The 21,090-nt window shown below is 55.7% G+C and overlaps 1 protein-coding gene and 1 pseudogene across 3 annotated transcripts in view; both read left to right on the forward strand.

Moving 5' to 3' along the window:
• The first annotated feature begins 449 nt into the window (after positions 1-449).
• Positions 450-568, forward strand: LOC118611209 (annotated as a pseudogene).
• A 16,564-nt stretch (positions 569-17,132) lies between these two features.
• Positions 17,133-21,090, forward strand: part of MINDY4 (MINDY lysine 48 deubiquitinase 4) — a 94,282-nt gene continuing 90,324 nt past the window's right edge. Inside the window, exon 1 of one of the 3 annotated variants that reach the window (XM_036230445.1) lies at positions 17,133-17,360. In XM_036230445.1, the coding sequence (XP_036086338.1) occupies positions 17,298-17,360 (63 nt within the window). In that variant the 5' untranslated portion in view covers positions 17,133-17,297. The remainder of the gene's footprint in view (positions 17,361-21,090) is intronic. The other 2 variants (XM_036230444.1, XM_016123824.2) reach the window with 2 other exon arrangements.

Consider the following 21,090-nt stretch of genomic DNA (forward strand, 5'->3'; position numbering starts at 1 on the left):
GCACCACCCCCCATATCTCCCACAGCCCCCTCCCCCGGTCAGGCTCAGATCTGTGGGTGCCCTGTGGGGCTGGGCCTGACAGGCTCGCTGCTCATCAGCAGCCTCCTCTGGTCCCTGCTAGGAGAGGGGGCATCCTGCCATGTGGGGAGTGCGGGGGGGGGGGGGGCGGGTACACTTAGATGTGTCAATCATCTAAAGTGATGGGCTTCACTCATGCCCTCAGGCCTTCTGCCTTCCCACTCTAGCTGTCGTGGGCTGAGAACTCAGAGTTTCTGAGAAGTACAGAGGGGGCGGAGCCTCCTCAGTGAAAGGAACTCATCTCTCCAGCTGCTCTGATGAGAAGGCTCCTCGTATCTCCCTGGGGTCTGGCTGCCCAGCTGGCATGAGACCCCCCAGGGCTGCCGCTTACCTCCCACCTCCCCTACACCCTGTGCAAAAGCCTGGTTTGTGTCTACGGCCATGCCACCCTGAACGAGCTGGATCCCTTCTGATCTCAGAAGCTAAGCAGGGTGGGGCCCCGTTATCCCTTGGATGGGAGACCACCTAGGAAGACCAGGTGCTGTAGGCATAAAAAAAAGAAAGAAAAAAAAACATCAAGGAATGTAAACTGACAAGGTCCTTGCAATCTGTGAGGTCAACCAAGGATTACCTTGCCTAAAACAAAACAAAGCAAAACAAACAAACAAAAAAATAAATCTGGTTTATGGCTCCACAGTCACCTGGACCGTTTTCCCAAGAATGGTACACAAAGCAGGCTGGCCTGCTTTTGGGGACCCCTGTACTTCAGGTCCCTAGGCCCTTCCTCTCCTCTGCAGGACGTGGCTGAGACCCCATGAGCTGAGGAGGCCTGGGCTTCCGGGCCCAGCCCTGTCTCTGGTTGACTTGCCACGCAGCCTGCAATGCCCCTTTCCCAGCTCTGCCTAAGCACGTCCTCCCCACCCTCCAAGGCCCGGGGCAAAGGCCACCTTTCCCATGAGAACTGTTTCTACTTCCATTTGGACATCTGCCTCCTTTCAACTTGGATCACCGAGATTTTGGACAGAGGCAGTAAGGTCTGGCACATCCTCATAACATATTATTTACTCATTCGACCACTACTTGTTGAGGGCCTACGATGTGCCAGGCACCGTTACAGCACTGGGAACAGAGATGAAAGTCGCTGCCCTCGTGGATCTGAGATCCTGCTGTGGGAGGGAGCCAATCAACACGACGATTAAGTCAAGGCCATAGCACGTCACCTGCTGATGGGTGCCATGGGCGAAACGAAGCATTAGAGGGGGACAGGATGGCGCAGTTTTAAAGGGAGCGATGGAAGGCGTCACTGAGAAGGGGACATTTGAGCAAAGACTCGAAGGAGATGCGGGAGTGAGCCATGAGGCTCTTTGAGGAAGGAGCCAGGCAAGGAGCAGGTGCCAAGGGCCTGGGGCAGGAGCGTGCTTGGCATGTCTGAGGCACAGGGTGGCAAGAGCAGAGTGAGCAAGGGGGAGACAGGTGGAATGTGGAGAAGGAACAAAGCAAGGCCCTGCAAGGCCCTGTGGGCCATTACAAGGCCACTGGCTTTTATGCTGCATGAGCTGGAGCTACCGGAGGGTGGTCGCTCTTATCCTACTATTATTAATATAGAGAAGCGCGTAAGTGACCCTGAGATTAATAAGTTGTAATGAGTTATATTACGTTTAGTTCTTTTCACATGCCAAGAACTGTGTTAAGCACTTTACATAAATAATCTTATTTAATTCTCACAACCACCCTGTGAATTGGTACTTGTATTACCCCCATTTTACAAAGGAAGAAATCGAGACTCAGGGAGGGTTAGTGACTTTCCCAAGGTCACACGGCGAGCAAGTCCTGGAGTAGGAATTTCAACCCACGTTGACTCCAGAGGCCGCACTCTCCACCAGCGGTCCCCAACCTTTTTGGCACCAGGGACCGGTGCTCCTATGAGAATCTAAGGCCTGATGATCTGAGGCGGAGCTGAGGCGGTGATGCTGGCGCTGGGGAGCGGCTACAGACACAAATGAAGCTTCGCTCCCTGCCCGCCGCTCGCCTCCTGCTGCGTGACTGGTTCCTAACAGGCCACAGACCGGTACTAGTCCACGGCCCAAGGGTTGGGGACCCCTGCGGTAGACCACAATTTACACTGCTTTGAATTAATGAACAGGTGTTCATGGAATCCTGTCCAGCTCTCACACTGTTCTGTCCGTTCCAAGATGAGAGAATGTAGTGCGTCCCTGAGCTTACTCAGAATCTTTCAGATGAGTGTCGGTCCGTCCGTCCATCCATCCATCCGTCCATCCATCCACTCTTCCCTGCCTTCTTTCCTCCCTGCCTCCCTCCCTCCTTCCCTCTCTCCCATCTCTATTCATCAACCCACTCGTCCACCCATTCAGCATTCACTGAGGCTTCCCATGTGCCTGGACCGTGCTGGACCTGGGGTCCTGTCACCATTCTCTCACTCGGTAAGGAAGGGGTCCAAGGACCAGAGAGGAGCCTCCACTTCTACCCAGCATCCTCTTAACCAGGTTTGCAACCTCTGTGGCCTCCATTTCCATGCCTGTCCACAGAGGGGCCCCGCCCTGTAGTTGCCAGCCCGCTCCGACATTCCTTGGCTGTAGGACGTGCTTATCTGTGGCAGGGAGCTCCGGCCCCATGCTGCTTCTGCTGCCTATATGGGGGTTATGGGGAGGAGCCCAGGGAAGGGAAGGGGCTTTGCTGTGTACAACAGAGCTCCCTGTCTTCCCTTTGCGTGGGGAACCGTGAACCTGCTCCCTGCCGCCTTCCCTTTGCGTGATTGCTGAGTGGGGGCACTCAGCCCAATGCCACAGAGACCAGGCCCAGTGCGGAGGGAAACTTTATTTCCAAGCCTCCCCATCTCTGTCTGGGGAGCTCGGCCCTGCGCAGGGGCCCGTGGAGGCCTGAGGCTGCCCATCTGGGCAGAGATGGGACTGGGGAGCAGCGAGGGGCTGCCTCTAGCCAAAGCGGGGGTCCTGCCTACTAGGACGGGAAAGATGGATTTGTGGAGAAGGGGACGTCACTCTGACCTCACAGCCCAGCTCACGGCCCTGCCCAGCCCTTCAAAGTCCTGCTCACACTTCAGCTCCTTGGAGAAGTGCAATGAGACCGCCCGAGAGGAAAAGCAGATTGCATGCATACTGTTATGGACTGTTTGTGTCCCGCGCCCCACAATTCATGTTGAAGCCCTCCCCTCACCCCCGATGTGGTGGCGTTAGGAGTTGGGGCCTAGGAAGGTGGCTCGATTGAGTTCGTGAGGATGGAGCCCCCGTCAAGGGATGAATGAATATCTCATGTGTCCACTTGCATCTACTCCCAGCACATAGACGCCCAAGAACAGGGCCGAACACACAGGGAGGCCCCCGCAAAGGTCATTCCGTTTGTCTTCCAGGGAGTGGTCATCAGTGACTCGTGGAGCTTTTCCTTGGAAAGGCTTTCCTGGTGCAGTCGATTGCCTTAGAGCCCACACCATGGCCACTCAGCAAAAGTTGACCGGGAAAGACCATGTGGTTTTCATGAAAGCTCCCCTTCCCAAGGCCTACCTTCCAGGAGAAAGGGCCTGGGCCAGGCAAGCAGATACCTCGGGCCAGAGTCAGCCGGGTCCCCCGTCCAGGATCGTCAGTGGCTCCCAGCTGCAGGGAGACTAAGTCCAAGCTCCTTCTCTGTGCATGCAAGGGGCCCCAGCTGGCACAGAGGGAAGTCCCTCTTGGCAGAGAGCACAGCACATGTAAAAGCCAGGCTGTGCGACCTGGTGTGGCTGACTGGAGTTACTGGATGAGGACCGTGAGGATAAGGGAACATGTCTTCCCAAGTAATTCGGGACTTTCTGCATCTGTCCTTACCACGAAATGCCAGTAGCACTCCCTGGGCATTTTGACCAGGAAAAATACCCCCTTGGAGGGGGCAGTGCCCTCCCAAGCTGAGGACCAGCGATGGGGAATGTAACTGGCATCCCGGGTGGGGGCCGGATGCCGGAGGGCGGGGGCTGAAGGAGTGGGCAGGACAGGGACAGGGCCCGCGAGCCCGGCGGGGAGCTGGGCCTGTGTCCCATGTCCTGCCCACGTGCTCCTTCGACTCCCAGAACAAAAGCAGCAGCCTTCTCAGCTTCCCCAGGGCTGGGCATCCGTTCCCTCTCCCCCTCAGGAGCTGCTCTCCCTGCCTAGCGCCCCTCCCCCCCCCACCGCTGCCGACATTGGGGTCAGAGTGACCAGGACAAAAGGGAGAGGAGAGAGCTCCAGGGCGGCCAAGGGGCTGGCCGTGGCGGCTGCCTTCGGGCGCCTGGGAATCCTTTCTACCTTTTGAGTTTTGTGACATAGCCACGTGTGACCGATTTAAATTTAATGTTGTTTTTAAAAATAATTTCAAATTACAGAGGAGTTGCAAGAAAAGTACAAAGAACTCCCAGATGCTCAGATTCATCTATTGTTAACATTTCATCTTTGTTCATTCAATTTATGAGTGTGCATGCCCATGCATTCCATGTGTGCATTACACATTACATACATACATATCTATGTACGCGATGCCTCAGATACGTCAGTGTGCAGTTCCTAAAAACAAGGACATTCTTTTCCATAACCACAGTGCACTGACTAAAATTAGGAAACATAAATGTACTGTTAGCTCATCCGTGTGTTCCATATTCAGATCTTGCCAGTTGTCCCCATAACGTCCTTCATAGCCTCTCTTCCCTGGCTGGGACCAGTCCAGGGTCACGCACTGCATTTACTGGTCACGTGCCTTTATTCTCTTTAATCCAAGGCATTTCCTCGACCTTTCCAAGTCCTTCATGACCTTGACGGTTATGTAGAGCCCAGGCAGTTTATTTCGTAGGATATGTCCCCTGTCTGACGTTTCTTCATGATCAGATTTGGGAAAGAAGTCATGTTTAAAAGTAAACATGGTGAGGCGTCGAGGCCTCAGAGCCTAAGGAGTGGAGCGAGCCTCAGGTGGGAACCGGCGGCGTCCGGCAGGCCAAGTGTCGATCCTCAGCTGTGTTGCGTTATTGATTCACGTACTCATTCGTTCCTATCGGAAGTATTTACGGAGCACCTGCTATGAGTCGGGCCCCGCTCTAGTCTCCTGGAGCAGACCTGTGAACAAAAGGCAAGCTCCTTGCCTACGTAGGGTGTAGTGAGTTGAACGGTGGCCCCCGGAAACCCTGAATGTCACCTTAGATGAAAACGGGGGTCTTTGTAGGTGTAAGTAAGGCACAGACCTCAGGGTGAGATCACCCCACATTATCAGGACGGGCCCTAAGTCCAACCGCGAATGTCTGTGAGGGACAGACAAGCAGACACAGACGCTCAGGGCGAAGGCCATGTGAAGGCGGAGGCCGGGGCTGGAATCACACTGCGCCCAGAGCCCGGAGGGGGTGCGGGAGGAGCCCTGGACGGAGCCCGGCTCTGCCGGCGCCTGATTTTGAATTCTGCCCCCCACAACTGTCAGGGAATCCGTTTCTGTTGTTTTTAGCCACCAACCTTGTGGTAATTTGTCACCAGGAGATGAATGCCTAGAGACTCCATCGTAGTAATGATGACATGAGGGGAGGGGACATTCGAATGCCAGCAGGTCACTTGACAACTGCGAGAGTTTCAGCAAATTTCTCGACTTCACCAATTTTTAGTTGCCTTGTCTACAAAACCTGAACAATGGCACCTAGCTGAAGCGGAAATTAATAGGTAATGGAAGGTCCGTGCCTGGCACATGGTAGGTGCTGGCACATAGTAGGAGCTTCATAATTGCCAGCTGTTTCTACTACGGCCGTCTATTACCTGCCAACATGAACTTGAAAGCAATATTTGCCCAGATAATCCTCCCCGGGACTGGGGAGCAAGTCCATCTGATCAGATTCCAGCTCCTTGGCAGGGTACAGTATTCTAGAAAGTTCTGTCCCTTTAAGTAGATAGGAAGGGGGATAAATCTGCCTCTGCGGCCCCCTAGCTCAGAACACATAACCAGCCCCTTCTTGTCCTTCCAGGCAGGCCTGAGGGCTCCTGTGCTCTGTCTGGGAGCCCAGGGTCCAGCAAGGGCTCATTAGTTGGGTGTCAGTAATTGGCTTCGGTGGCTGGACTGAGGGGGGACAGAGTGCTCTGTGTGTAGGACACAGGAGGCAAAGTGGCTGGAGCCCTGAGCTGGGACGGAGGCATGGGTCTTCTTTCCCGTATGTGTGTGTGTGTGTGTGAGGGGGGGGGGGTGGAGAGAGAGAGAGAAGGAGATCCAACTCCTTCTCTCCTTCCCTGGGCTTTTTCCAGGACGATATGGGGTCCCTGGTTCTCAGCATGGCAAGGCCACCACCTGGAGAGCCTGTATGTGGGCGGCACACAAACCCCTGGAAGGCAGGACACATCCCTCCTTCTGGACTCTGAGAGTCCCCCTGGCTTCTTTCATGTATGAGGTGCCTTGGCCATGAGGTAGCCAGCAGTTGGGCCAGAGCTACTGCCACCAGCTAGCCTGGGGCAGAGGCCACTGGGTTCTGTCCGAGGTGGGGGCCTGGCCCCTTGGCCTGTCACAGGCCCTCCTGGCCGGGGCTCCTCTTCGTGCTTACCAAGATGGACCTTTCTCCTGGGGAGACCCTGATGTCCAGGGACGATAAACTCGGGACCTCGGGTGCTTTCTCTCCGGAAGCGGAGCTCAGACCGGCCTCTGCTGATAACTTTAGGCTGCATAATGTAGTTCCACCTTGAATTTGCATAGCCTTTTTTTCATTCTGAAGTCTGTTACATCAGCTCATCTAATGCCAGCACATCTCCCCGCTGTGTAGATCAGCTAAAGCCTTCTTGCCAGTCCCCAAATGTAAACGGAGGCTTCCAGAGGCCACATGCAGCCAGGGGAGCTTGAGACTCAGGGAGTGAATGGTCCACATAGACAGCCTTCTAGAAACATGACTCAGAGATGAATGGGGGCCTCATTAACCCCACAGTCCCCTTCGCCTCATCCATGGGGACAGTTCAGAGAGGAGACAGCCACCAGGGCTACCCCTGGAGCAGCTCATTAGCATAACTACATCGTGGTCCACAAGCATCTTGAAGAGACCTGGCGGCTTAGTGCAGCTTGAGCGCTGGAGTCATGCAAATTGCCGGGTTTGGTTTTCATTTATTTGCAGATGAGTATTTCTCTCTGGAGGCGGGAGGTGGGGGAGCAAGCAGCCTCTTTTTAATTATTCGGGGCATTATTTACAAAGCCCTCTAAGCCAGGCGGCTTGGGCCTGAGGGTGATTCTGGTCTCCGGTGAGCCTCTTCTCCTTCTCCACCGCTCTTCCGCAGTGACATGCACAGGAAGTCACCCAGGGCCCGGGCTGGGGCCGTGGGCCTCCTGCCCCCATGCTCTGCACCTCTCCCCTTCTCTTCTTGTCCCGCCCCCCTGCCTTGGGCACACACACACGTGCCTACGCAAACAACACACTCGCTACTCACACGTACACCTGCAGGCACCCGTGTCCACTGTGTGCAGGTAGACCCTTACGCAAGCAACAACCATGCCTGCAGGATGCACATCCTGTGTGCACGTGCACACGCACACACACACACACACACACACACACGCAGACACACACACAGTCCCCACAACATACCAGGCACTCTGCCATCTCAGGGCCTTAGCGTTAGCTCTGCCGAGAGGACACTTACCCAGATACCCGCTAGGCTCACTCTCTCAACCCTTGCCTCAGAGGTCACCTCACAGAGGCCCCCTGGCCACACCGCAGCGGATGCTGGTGTGCCCCACCGAGGCCCTGCCCTGAGCCACCCGTTACCCCGTCACCGAGCTGCCCCTGCAGACCTCGCCCGTGCAGAAGGAGAGCTCCCTGGCCTGGAACGTCCCTCCGGCTTTTTCTTTGCGCTGCTGGGACAGCGGAAGCCAGACTCCGGCTGACGCCACATCCTCGCCCCCTCCCGCCTGAGCCGTCTCACACCCCTCAGTTCGCCGCGTGCACAGATCCTCACCCGGGCTCTGCTCTATTGCTGCTAACGTAATTGTCTTTTCATATAGATTTTACTTATTCCTTTTGTTTTCCCTTTCGTTTTGTTTTTCCTCCCAATTTAGAAGGCAAAGTTCCACCTAGAAGGCAGGGGTTTTATCAATTGTGTCCTCTCTGTTTGCTGCCTGTATATAGTACGTGCTCAGTAAACAGTGAATGAATGCATGGATTAAATACCACTCTAGCTGTGGGTGCTGCGGGCAGTCAAAGGAAGGTGTCCCCAACAAGGGCCGGGCCCAAAGAAGGCTTCCTGGGGCATGGGGAATGGGAGTGGGGCACAGGACAGGGACAGAGCTGAAGGACTAGAGCTTGAGAGAGAGAGAAGGAAGCCCTGGCGAGGTTTGAGGTGGGATTGCACACAGAGCTTTCGGGGAACCAGGTGGCCCCTCAGAGGGGTGGTGAGGGGAGAGCTGCAGAGGCTCTCTGTCCTGCGACAAAGTCCTCTGCCTGGAAGCCGCGCAGGATGCTTCTGGAAGGTCACCTCTCCCACCATAGCAGCAGAGGCAGTTCTCAGAAGTGGCAGGGAATTTTCCTAGAAGGAAGACAAGCTGTTCTGCCAATGGCGCTTCTGTCCCGGAGTCCTTCCCCAGACAGAGGACAATCCCCGGAAAGAGAGCCACCTGCCACTAAGTGCCCCGTGCCTGTGCACGAGGACCCAGGCTGCGCGCGCCCATGCAGCCTCTCATTTAATCCTCGCACCAGCCCAGGGGGAAGCGCCCTGATGGTCACTCACGCTTTACAGATGCAGCATCTGGAGGCTCAGGCACAATGCTTGTTTGCACAGCAGAGCCAGGACTCAAATCTGGGTTTGCCTGCCTGTCTGTCTGTCTGTCCATGGAATTAGGCAGACCCTGCAAGCTGCCTTCCTGGCCCCTCTACCCAGGTGTAAAGGCGTCAGCACTAAGCAGGTGAGTCACCTGCGTTCACCACCCCTTCCTGCTTTGCCGGCATCGGCGGGGTGGAATACCAGCCCGCCACTTTTCATCATGTGGCTCTAGGTAGGTTCCTTAACCTCTCTGAGTCTCGGCTCCGGCATCCGTAGAATGGAGGTACTTTGAATCACTCCGTAGTTATGTATCAAGCACCTAGTATGGGCCAGACACTGTGCTAGGTGCTGGGAATAGACACAGTCTTGCCTTCGTGGTCTAGTGAGCAAGGCCGGTTGAAAAACACCTCCAAATAATCAAAGGATGACCAGAGCTTTATAAAGCAGACTGCCTCACAGCCCTGTCTGTGAACCGCCTGGCTTAGGGGAGATGTGAGCCCCGCTCCGCCCAGGGACCTCAGTGTGACTTAAGCGCCTTCTCTTTTATAAACCTGCTCCATCGAGACAGAGCGATGCTAAGAGATGAGCAAGAGAAGGAGCAGAGATCCAGTCCCAGAACGGGGACCCAGAAGAAGCAAGTATGAGGGCCGGGAGGACTCCTGGGGGGCGGCCGCTCCAGCCCCTCCAGACACCGGTCAGCCTGCCTCCGGCCCAGCGCCGCGTTCCTGAGCCCAGACCGCCGGTGCTCTCGCCGCGTGCCTGTCCTTGCCGTCTTCTTGATGTGGGTGGAGGAACCGAGGCCAGGAACGCACCCGGCAGTTGGCGGCCACGCTGCTCCGGCCCTCAGTAACTGGCCCTCCTGCTGTCCTTTGTCCGGCCTCCTCTGTGCGGGGAACATGCTGACGTGGAGAGAAGGCCTCACACCCTTTTCGTCCACCACCTGCATGTGGGGAGCCATTGCCATCTCACATGACGCACCCCGGCCCCGTAGCCGAGGAGCAGTCCAGCTGCGCCCGGAGTCCAGGGCTGCTAGCCGCTGGCTGCGACCTCGCTGCACGTGGGTACCCCGGGCTCTGAGCCCCCAGCTGCTGGCTGCCGTGGAACCTCAGCCTTCCCCCCACGGACTGGGCGCTTGCCTCCACGGTCTTGGAGGGCGGCCTGCACTGAGATCCGCTCGGCCAGCTCCCGGGGAGGGCGGGCGGCGGGCGGGCTCCAGGCACGGCGCCCTTCTTCCGATGACTTTGCGGATTCTGTCACACCTTGTCACTCCCCACTGCCCGGCTATGCAAGAGCGAGGGGGCGTATTTGGCTGTCTGAGCGCCGAGCGCCGGGCTCTCTTAATGGATTTCCAGACGCTTTCTGCCTTTGCTGCCACCATAGAAAAAATTCCCTCCCCTGTGGTCTTGAAGGAAAAATAAGCGGTTATGCCTTTGGACGCCCAAAACGAGCACTCTGACTCCAGGGGAGAGGCCGGGCGGGTATTTTGCTGGCCAGCGGAATTGACAGCCAACGTCTTTCTCAGATCCAGAAGTTATCATTACAAAGAAAGACGCGGTGCTTTCTTCTCAGTGTATCGGGTAGTCGAACAACAGCAGGAAATGGATTTCTCACCTAATTATGGATGTTCGCTCTCTCCGTCTGTGGCCACTCTGTCCGTGGCCACGTGGGCCCCCGTCGAGTCCCCGCTGGGCTGGCCTCGGCAGGAGCAGGAGCATCTATACAGTGAGTATTTTCAGACCACGTTTCCTTGGGGACGCTGGTGCCCCCTCCTCCCGAGGCACACGCGGCTGCCCGCCCACCCAGGCAGAGGCTGGTCACGGCCACCTCCGCCAGGAAGTCTTCCCTGTCCCCACAAACGTGCTCCACGCCACAGAGAAGCACTGCGGCCTCCCCTGCTCCTGGCCCTCCCCTTCCCAAGGAGGAGGCATCAGGGGTCCTGGCACGTGACACCCTGTTTACGGGGACCCGCCCTGCTTCTCCGGTCTCCTGTCCACTGAGCTGGGCCCCACCAGCTCCAGCCCGCCCCATCTGCTCCCGCCGCCTTCCCACAGCCTTCAATCATGCCAGTCCCTCTGCCTCCTCCTCACCACCCCGGCCCCCAGCCAGACACAGCGCTGAGTACTTAACTCATACGAGCTCGTTTAATCTCCACCATCACCCTCATTTTGTGTATGATGAAGCAAAGGCAGAGAGAATGAGATTAAGCAACTCGCCCAGTGTCAGGGGCAGGATTGAAACCCAGGTGGCAATGCCTTTGACCTCTACACTCTACTGTCCCCTGTGCTACAGGGCTGGGGTCTCCGAGGACTCTTTGGGAGCAGGGGCCCTGTGACCAGTGACAATGAGCTGACTGGACTGGACGATGGTCGAGTGAGCGGTGTGTTCACTCGTGTGGATCTTCGTGTTGACGTTGCCATGTCCCAGCCCTTCGTGCACAGAAGTAGCTAAGACCTGTCCCCAACCTGGGGCTCACGGGCTCACGCAAGCAAGACGACGTGTCAACAGAGCCCTGCGAAGCCGCGTGGCTCCATGCGGGGGGTGAGAGGGGAAGGGAAGATGGCGCTAGGTGGCGTTGTAAACCACCTAGGTTTGGAGAGAAGAGGAGGCTCTACCGAGTATGGCCATAGCCAAGGCCGAGGGCAGGTGCAGCAGCGCAAACAGCACGTGCAAAGGCCCGGGGGCAGGGAGGGCTGAGTAAAGTCAGTGTGGCAGGAGCGTTGGGGTATACACATGGGGTGACCCCAGAAAAAGCCAGAGGAAGCCTCGTTATGGGCCTGTCTGGGACGGGGGGTACAGGTGCAGGTCCCTCCCGTTCCTGAATTCTAGCCTCAGCTGAAGCTTGTGTTTTTCTTCCCTGGATCTCCACATTTCCTGTTAGTTTAAGCTTTGATTTGGCTCCAGCAGGACAGAACCCATCCCCTGTGGATGCCAGGGCCAAGGAGAAGGCAGCCGCATCCAGGGAAGGGCCTGAGGCCCCTCGGGATGGGCGAGGCTGGCTGCCCGTTGAAGATGAGGCAGCTTAGGTCCCGACATGCAGGTCACTTGTCCGGAGCCAGGAGAGAGAGTGACAGAGCAGCGGTCAGGCAGCTGAGCCCAGCCTGGGAAAGGCGTCTGCAGGGAACGAGGTCCTTAAAGTCCTGGATCCAGCCCAGGGAGGGATTAGTCCAAAAAACGGAGGGGACAGGGCTTGGGGTGGGGAGCAGAGACGGAGAACCAAGGGAGTGAGTCACTGGGTGGGGGCAGGGGGGCGGGGAGAGAGAGAGACGTGGGGACCGAGTGTGAGAGAGGAGGGAGGCTGGGATGGGTGAGGGCATGGATGGAAGTGTCCTCACTGGGGTGGGGACATGGCAGGGGAAGCAAGTCGGGGGTGGTGGGTGGAGAGCTTGCCTTTGGACCTGCTGAGTTAGAGAAGCCGCGGGCCAGGCCAGTCGAGGAGCTGGGCACTGCAGTCAGGAGGGCAGGACAGCCAGTAGGGCTGAAATACAGACAGCTGCTCTATGGGTGGACTTCTAGAAGGAACGCGTGATTCTTGGATGCTCCCAATGACCCATCAGTAGAGGCAGCCAAGAGGCAGAACAGCCTACTGTGCCCGGGATGGAGAAGGAGAATAGGGGACATTTTTCTGGGCGGGGTGCTGGGACCTCATCCCTCTCTCACCTGGAGATAAGAGCCAGAGAAGCCAGGTGTGCCAAGTCCAAGGTGTGCTCAGGAAGCCTGTTATTCCAGGAAAAGTCAGAATTCAAGAGGGACTCCTTACCGCCTTGCTACTACTTAAAGTGTGGTCCCTGGACCAGCAGCATCGGCAGAATCTCGGGTCCTACTGGCTCAGCCGCACTGGATCAGAACCCATCGTTCAACACACTCCCAGGAGACCCACAGGCACACTAGCTTCGAAAGCCCCAGTCCCCCGAGTCCTAGCTGAAATTCAGTGTCCAGCACCCACAAAGACAGGAGGGTTCGGGCTTCGTAGAGGCCCTGCCTGTCCGAGGGTCCCCAGGCTCCTCCGTGTGCTCCAGCTCATGGCTCCTCTGCTGGGTGAGGCCAGGCGGAACCTCAATGGGCCTAAAGGTGGTCGGAGCAGGCAGGTTTCTCTCCTAAGGAGGCCTCTGGCAGTCCTCCCTGTACCTCCCCTGGCAGCTTTCTGCCCTGCGCTGCCCTCTCGTGGCCATGGGGAGCCATTGCCATCTCATATGTCCCCATCTCTGCAGCCAATATCCCAAGACCCAGCTGACCGTGGAGAAAGGACTTGCCTGTCACTGACATTTGACGTAAGGTGCTGGGACTACCAAGAGCACAATGCGGGCAGTTTGGAAAGCAGGGGTTTTAGCAGCTGACTAGTGAATGGAGGCTGACCTTTCCCCTGGGCAAGGAAGGGGTCCCGACGCGGCCCTTCTCCCTACCACTGCCCTTTCCTGCGCACCTTGTGGGAAGCCGTTCAGAGCAGGAACATGGGCTGGGCAGCAAGGACATGCAGGCGGGAGATGGCTGGGCCGAGCGCAGGCAAGAGGCAGCCTCCAGGTTGTGCAGGGCGTCTTGCTGTGTGGGGACATCCTTCTGGGGGCTAAGGCTTCAGCAGGGTAGAGGCGTGACCGCGTTTGTTTTGGGAGGCTGCTTGGTGGAGGGCGGACTGGGATTGGGACACTGGGGGCTGAAAGCTCAGCGAGGGGCCCACGCCACGGCTCAGAGAGCCTCAGGGGTTTCATGTGGGCCAGGCTTGGGCGGAATGAGACTGATGCTCCCCTTATGTCCCAGAGAGACCGTGTCATCCATGCAAGGAGCCAACCAAAGTGTGAGCCGACTGGCCGTGTGGGCAAGGAGGGCCTCGAGAGACGTATGAGCTCGTAAGCGCTCTTCTAGGGGAGCGACTCTGGGCCTCCCCAAAGGTCCAAGGTCCAGGTCTTGGCCTGGGAATGGAGCAGACTGACTCCCTGCCCTGTGGCCTGGCTCAGCTGACCTCTCCCTGACACTCCATTGCCCACGAAGTCCACTGTACCTGGACTTATGGGTACTCTGGGGCAGGTGTCTCAGAATCTCTGTTTCCTCTCTGCTGAGGGCCAGATGGTAGGACCTTTCCTTCCTTCCCTTCCTCCCTCCCTCCCTTCCTCCTTTCTTTTCTTCCTTCCTTCCTTCCTTCCTTCCTTCCTTCCTTCCTTCCTTCCTTCCTTCCTTCCCTCTCTTTACTTTTTCCTCTGTGTCTATACTTGTTATGATTTGTATTCATCCATCCATCCATCCTTCCTCTTCCCTCTATCATCCGTGCCTGTTGGGATTACATCCCATGCAGTGGCGTGAACCCACCACCCAACCCAAGTGCTCCGACATGATCAGGACCCCTGTGTGCTTCTCCCTGTTCCTTGGCGCCCTGCCTTCTGCTACCTCATGTAATTGCTAATATGAATTTTATAGTTACTGTTCCTTTGCTTTTAAAAATAATTTTTATCACATATTTATGTATGTCTAAACAGCACGTTGTTTAGTTTTAATCACCTCGAACTTTATAGCAGAGTAATTTGCTCTGTGTTATCTTCTAGGATTTGCTTTTCATTGCCTAATATTATATATTTAAAATAGTTACATCTATGAATTATCTGTGACTAATCAGTTAACTCACCTATCTATCCGATAACATTTGTTGAATGTTATTGGGGCTTCTGTTCTCTTAGGGCCCCGGTCCCTCCTGGGAATCAGGAGGAGGGGACGCCCATGAAATTAGAGGAACTTGTCTGCATTTACCTGGTCCAGTCTCCTCGACCATCTTCCTCCGCGGGAAGCTAAGGCAGCAATCTTTGGCAGTTCGGAGATCACCGCCGTCTGCGGGTTACAGTGGCTGACGTTCCCCGTGGGACCTCGACGTGCCTTTCTCGAGCCCAACCCTCTCCCTGCAGTGACCGGTGGCAGAAGGAGGAGAAGCTGTGGGCTGTGGTCCAAAGCAGGTGCTCGAGTGTGATGCCAGCCCGGGTGACATGCTGGCTCTGGTGGCGTTTCCTCCCGCCGGCTGCATGCTCTCCCTGCCGGCCGTGGAGTGTGCCCGCTGGGTGCACCATGCCGCGCCATGCAATCCCACCTCACCGCTCAAGCCGGGAAGCCACCCGGCGACCGCTGTCACGCTTCGGCTCTTGTTTTACATGCCGGGGAAGTGTGAGTTCTCATACGTGCAGAAGAGGAGGTGGAGCAGGCTGCCTTGGACGCTGTCTTTGATGCCAAGTAGCTTCCGTGCAGTCCCCGGACCTACGCTATCACCTGCCAACACAGGGGTCTGCTTCCTTGTGGCCCGAAAGAACCCTGGGGCCATGAGCCAGGAGTGCCAGCCAGAGGTCTGGCCAGACTTGGAGGCTTCGGCCCGTCTATATGCTAGAGAGGCGTTAGGAATGGGTAGTGTCTCACGGGCCCTGCTTTCAACACTAACATTCCATCTTCTGAAACTCTGAGTTTTCTACATTCTTGTTTTAGAATCCTAAGTCTCCAACATATTTAGTTCTTAGATCATAGGAGTAGAATATTCCACGTCCTAGTACACTAAGCCTGACAGCTACCCTCGGATGCTGTCTGACTCACATGTGACCTTCGAGCACCCAGGGATGTGGTTTCAGTCTTTACCCAGTATGTGTAAGACAAGGAGGCCTTCGGACACTGGGGTATTGGTAAACAGTTCACAACCATCTCTAAAAAGAAAAAAGCCCTCCTCCCAAAGCAGCTGGATATATGAATTATGGCGAGTGCCAATTTCCATGGTGTAAATACTCCCATCATGGTTGATGTCACACTCTCAGTGGTTTAACAACTGGCTCACGAAATTCCTAAAAATGTAACATTTGGCTCTCATGAGCTGGTACCAGTAAGCTGAGCACACCACTGCCTTTGGACAAGGGATGGCAGATTTAGCAAATGAAAACACAAGATGCTCAGTGAATTGAATTTCAGATAAACAAAATTAATTTTTTTTTTTTTTTTTTTTTTTTTTAGCATAAGCATGCCCCCAAAGTCGCATGGGACATACTTATCCTAAATAAATATTGTGAACCTGAAATTCAGACTTGACTGGGTGTCATTATTACACATCCATCAGTGAGTATTCGTAGCTGTAACGCAAGGCTCTCTGGACAGAGGATCGCGTGGTCTCCTGCAGTTCCCAGTCTCTCTATGTTCATGTGCTGTCACACGGCACAATTGCATGATGATTGAGATGAATGCCCAACTCTTTGGTTACGTATTTGGTTTAACGTATATTAGAGATTTAACAAACACATCTAATGCATGTTTTTGTGACTATCACTGTCTAGAAGCACTTGCTTTTTAAAATCATCTTAAAATATGTAGGTTAAAAAAATAATTCATAAGTAATAGTATAGATGTTATGTGTTGACTTGTGTTTCACCAAATTTATATGTTGAGGTCAGACTCCTCCTCCTCCCCCCAGTATCTCAGAATGTGAGTGTATTTGAAGATAGAGCCTTTCGAGAAGAAAATAATATGAGATTAGGGCCATAATCCAATATGACTGGCGAAGAGATTGGGACACAGATGAGCGAAGAGGGAAGACTCTGTAAACGCAGAGGGAGATGCCCGCCATTTACAAGCCAAGGAGAGCGGAGGCTTCAGAGGATTCCACACTTGCTGACACTGTGATCTTGGACTTCTAACCTCCGGAATTGTGAGAAATACATTTCTGTTGTTTAAGCCGCTCGTTCTGTGGTGTTTAGTGAGGCAGTCCTCTCTTGGTGAGGCACCTTAATATATAAGATGATGTGCAGTTAGGGCCCAGGTTGTGGAGGTGGGACCCCAGTGACGGAGTTTGAGGAAGCTGGTCCTGGGCACAGGCATGGGTGTGGCTGGACCCCCAGCTCTGCCAGTTCTTAGCTGTGTGGTCTTCAGCGAAAACTAAATCTTTTTCAATCTCGGTGTCTTGTTTTGAAGAAGGGAACCAATCAATAGTCATCGTATCGTCTGGAGGTTGTGGGATTAAAGATGTAGTTATGTGTGTAAACTGATCGGTGCTTAATAACTAACCATCTAGTTATGAGAAAGCAGGCACCAAGCAGGGGAGGAATTTGTCCTTTAATTTCAGCGCTGAGTAGACAGAGTCCTGGGCTTCCGTGCCGCCAAGGTCAGCCGGCCTCCGCGGGCCTGGGAGCCGGCTGTGGGGCCGCCCGTGGCCCTCTGGGGACCGCTTCGCTCTGGGTTCACTCCTCCAGGAACAAGGAGCCGGCGTTCTCCACGTTTCTGATCTTGGGAAGTGGAGACCCTGGTTGGAGCAGTGACTGATTCTAGGCCCCCCAGGTGGACGGGGCGCGAGCCAGGACCCCGCCGGGCGAGCACGGCCTGACCCGGGGCCGCCCTGGGCTCACGCCCGGGGGATTCCGCCCACCTCCCGCTCTCAGCGGTTTAAAGGACGCTCCTCCCTTTCGCTCCCGCCGGCTCCCCGGGAAGGGGAGGAGTTTCCCCGGGCGCCGCCACCGTCGTCACGGCAACGCGGCCATACTGGCCAACGGACCCAGGGGCGCCGGGCTGCGCGGCCGCGGCCTCGTGGGCAGAGGCCGCAGCATGGACGGCCTCTTCGTGGAGGAGGTGGCCGCCTCCCTGGTCAGGGAGTTCCTCAGCCGAAAGGTACGTGGCGCCGCCCCCCACAGCCCTGGGCAGCTGCTCAGATTTGGGGGCGAGGCTGGGAGCCCCCTCGCAACTTCTGCGCCTTCGGGGAAGGAGACCTTCCCCGGCCCGCTGCCTGCCCCGGAGGCGCCGGACCGAAGCGCCACTTTGCCGGGCCCGGGGAACTACATTTCCCAGGAGCCCTTTCTGCCACCGCGCACTTCCCGCCCGCCGGGCAGGACGCGGCCGCCTGCGCGGGCATCTGCCCGGGCCGCGGGCGCGGGGCGGCGGCCCGGTCGGTTCTCCCTGCCTGGCTCCGGGCGCGCCGCAGGCAGGGCCTCCGCCCAAGCCTGGCCGCCCAGCTCCGCGACGACCCCACCCCAAGACGTGCACCCAAAAGGAGGCCCGAGGGCCGAAAAAGTTCTTGACAGTTTAGACCCTTCTGCCCTGCTCATCGACGGTTCAGTAGCTGCGGCCCTTTTCGCCTTTAAGTCCCCCTGTTGTCCTGTCCCAGGAGAACTTCCGGAGTGTCCAAAAGCCGGGGAGGTCCCCAGCTCTCATCAGCGCTTTCTCTGGGGCTCAGGGCGCCGTGGGGATCACGGGTGTCAGAGTGTAGGGACAGCACCAGTTACTCCGTCTAAACGAAGTCCCGGAAGGCTGGCCACCTGCCTGTGCTCTGTGTCCCCGTGGTGTCCCGCTGGGCGGCGCAATGGGCGCTTGTCTGGGATTAAAACACACAAAACAAGCCATGCTGTGAATGGCGGAAGGGAGAAGGGCTTTGGAATCAGATGGAGCAGTTCAAATATCCCCGGCTAGTCAGCACTGTGGACGTTGCTGCCTCAGTTTCCTTGTCTGTAAAACAGGGATAAGAAAGTTTACCCTTGGCAGATTTATAATGGGGTCAATAACAGTATCTGGGCAGCTCCCACACACTGTATGGGCACACAGTAGATAATTCAGTATTGTCCTCCATCTCTGATGTGCTACCTGTTTTGAAAATCTTCGCTTTTCAAACTTGCATTTTTATTTAAATTTTTTTTTTAATGCACGTGGCTTCATTGCATCTGCTCGGTTTTTTTCGGCTACTTGACTTCCCATCACCAAGTCCCAGATGGCCATTGGGTACCAGTGCCACACCCTGTGATGATGTTACCATCTTCTTTTTAAGTCTGGGCACCAAGCAAAACTCTGAGTTTTCCTCATGCCTTTACTTTCTTGAGTGCAAAGGAATTCCAAAGTCCTCACCTGATAGCGAAGGCTCCCCTGTGGCTTGATCCCAGCTTCCCACCCCAGCCCCACTTCTGGCTCCTTCCACATGCTTTTCCCTCTTCTACCCATAGTCCACCCAAGTCCCGTTTCCTTCAAGAGGTTTTCTTGAGTAACTCCAGCTGGAATGACTGACTCGTCTTGTCTTTGGTTTGCTCACTGATGTTCATCTTATAGTTTATATATCTGACCGTCTCACCTAGATAGGGCCATGGAGCCGACATCTTATCTGGGTGGAACTTTGACAGTCATCTAGTTCACCTGGCCTCTTCGTCCTCCCGTTTTTCACCTGGGCACCCTAAGATCCTGAGAGGAGAAAGGGGTTGGCCACAGTCACTCAAAGTCGTGGAGAGCTAGTACCGCAGCCCGGGTCAGCTGCTTTACTCATCGCCTTCTGCCGCTGGGCAGAGACCACATACTCCCCACAGCTTGGCACAAGGCAGGCACCCAGCAGTTATACCAAGAGTTCCCAGCATGGTACGAGGAACTTTCTAGATGCCTGTTTGATTTCTCAAATCCTCATGACAGTCCTGAAAGAAAGGAATAATTATTCCCTTTCATGTAAGACTGTCATGAGAGCAGGAGGCGAAGAAACTTGCCCAGGGAGAGCAGGTCCGATCATGTCACTCCTCTGCTCAGAGCTGTCCATGCGCTTTCTGTTACGGCTAAAATAAAATCCAAGGGAGGGGCTCACCAGGGCCTGCAAGGCTCGCTGTGACCTGGCTCCCTGCTCCCTCTCGAACCCCGTCTTCCGCCACTGCTCCCTCTACCTTTGACCCCACATCATCTCCAGCTGCATTGGCCTCTTTGAACTCACCAAGTGTGACCTCCCCTCAGGGAGAGTCAACGATACTCTCTTGGCGATGTTATGATCCACGGAGGTGACCGTTCTGGTGTGTCACCTTCCCTGCAGCCTGTCCTCATTTCCAGCTCCCCAACCCGTCCCCACCGTGATCCGACGTAAACTATTCTGCGACCTCGCATTCCGTTCCCTCGGAAGTGGCACGAGGGAGGGACTGCCCCCTTTTCGCGGTCCCTCAGCCCCGTCGTGACTGCCGTCCACTTCTCACCCGCGCATCATTATAATCACGCCCTGAACAACGTGCTCTGGTCCTCGGCGCTTCTCCCTCTTCGTCATCTTCCTCTGGTGTTGAAAAGTCCACTCACTGGAAACCTGCTCCATGCCTGTGTCGTAGAACTGAGCGCGGCCGCAGGAAAATGCCACCACGTTGGCGGCTTCGCTCCAGGTTCGTGGCCGCTCACCCCCGTGATGCCATGAAGTGAAAGATTTCTCCATTCATTTTCCAGGTGCCTGCCCCTTCACGCTCTCCAATCGTGGACAGCCATTTCACACCTTCTCTCCTCAACCCCCAAAGCCCCTTCCCCACCTTATTTCACTGAGAAAGTAGTGGCAGTCATGAGAAAACTCCCGCCAGCTCCCGTCCCCACACTCACTCACCTTCCTGGGCCTGAACCGCTCCCCCTGCTCTCCCTCCTGCTCTTATGAGTGAGTTCTCCACATTCCCGGGTAAGGCCAACCCCTCCGTGTGCGCCTGTCCTTCCTTGAGGGCTCGAGGACACTGTCGAGTCATCATCATCTCGCTCTCTTGCATCATACATTTTGCCTTCTCTGCCGTCACTCCTACAGAAGCTCATCTTGACCCCTCAGCCCCTCCAGATACTAGTCCATTTTTCTTCTCCCTTTAGCAGCAAAACCTCACGAAAGAGCTACGTATGCTCTGATTCTAATTCTTCTCCCTCCTTTCTCAAATCCAGGCCATTCAGGCATCTGTCACCCCCAATCCAATGGAAACAACTCTTGTCAAGTTCATCGATGACTTTTTGTCATCTCCTCCCCTCCCCTGCCCTCCCCTGCCCTCCCCTGCCCTCCCCTCCCCTCTTCTCACTTTCCTGGAGCCTCCATTGGTCTTGTGGGTTTACCATCGATGTCCTGACAACTCTCAAATGTCTATCCCGGCCAAGACCTCTCCCTGAACTCTTGCTTTCTTTCCAACTGCCGATTTTATGTTTTCACTTGAACATCCAGTGAGCATCTGAATACATCCAAAGTCAGTTCCGGATTCCTCCTGCCTCCTGCAGTTGCCCACACCTTCATAAGTAGCATCATCGTCCCTCTGGTTGCCTGGGCCAGAACCTTCGGAATCATTCCTGGCTTTTTTCCTTCTCGTGCACCCCACTCCGATCCATCGATCCGCTGGCTTTACCCTCGGAGTGCACAGAGGCTGGAGCCACTTCTTTCTACTTCTGCTGCCGCCGCCCCGGTCCAAGCCGCCTGCACCTTTCATGTGAATTCTCTCATAGCTTCATCCCCTGCCTCCAACAGTCTGTTCTCTGTGTAGCACCTAAAGGATTCTTTACAAATTTATGTCAGTCCAGGATGCTCCTTTTCTCAGACGCTCCAGTGGCCCCCCCATTTCACAAAAGCCAGCAAGGCCTTCCTTGCTCCCGGTCTGGGTCACCTCTC

Source organism: Rousettus aegyptiacus, unplaced genomic scaffold (genome assembly GCF_014176215.1).
Source record: "Rousettus aegyptiacus isolate mRouAeg1 unplaced genomic scaffold, mRouAeg1.p scaffold_m13_p_13, whole genome shotgun sequence".
NCBI lineage: Eukaryota > Metazoa > Chordata > Mammalia > Chiroptera > Pteropodidae > Rousettus > Rousettus aegyptiacus.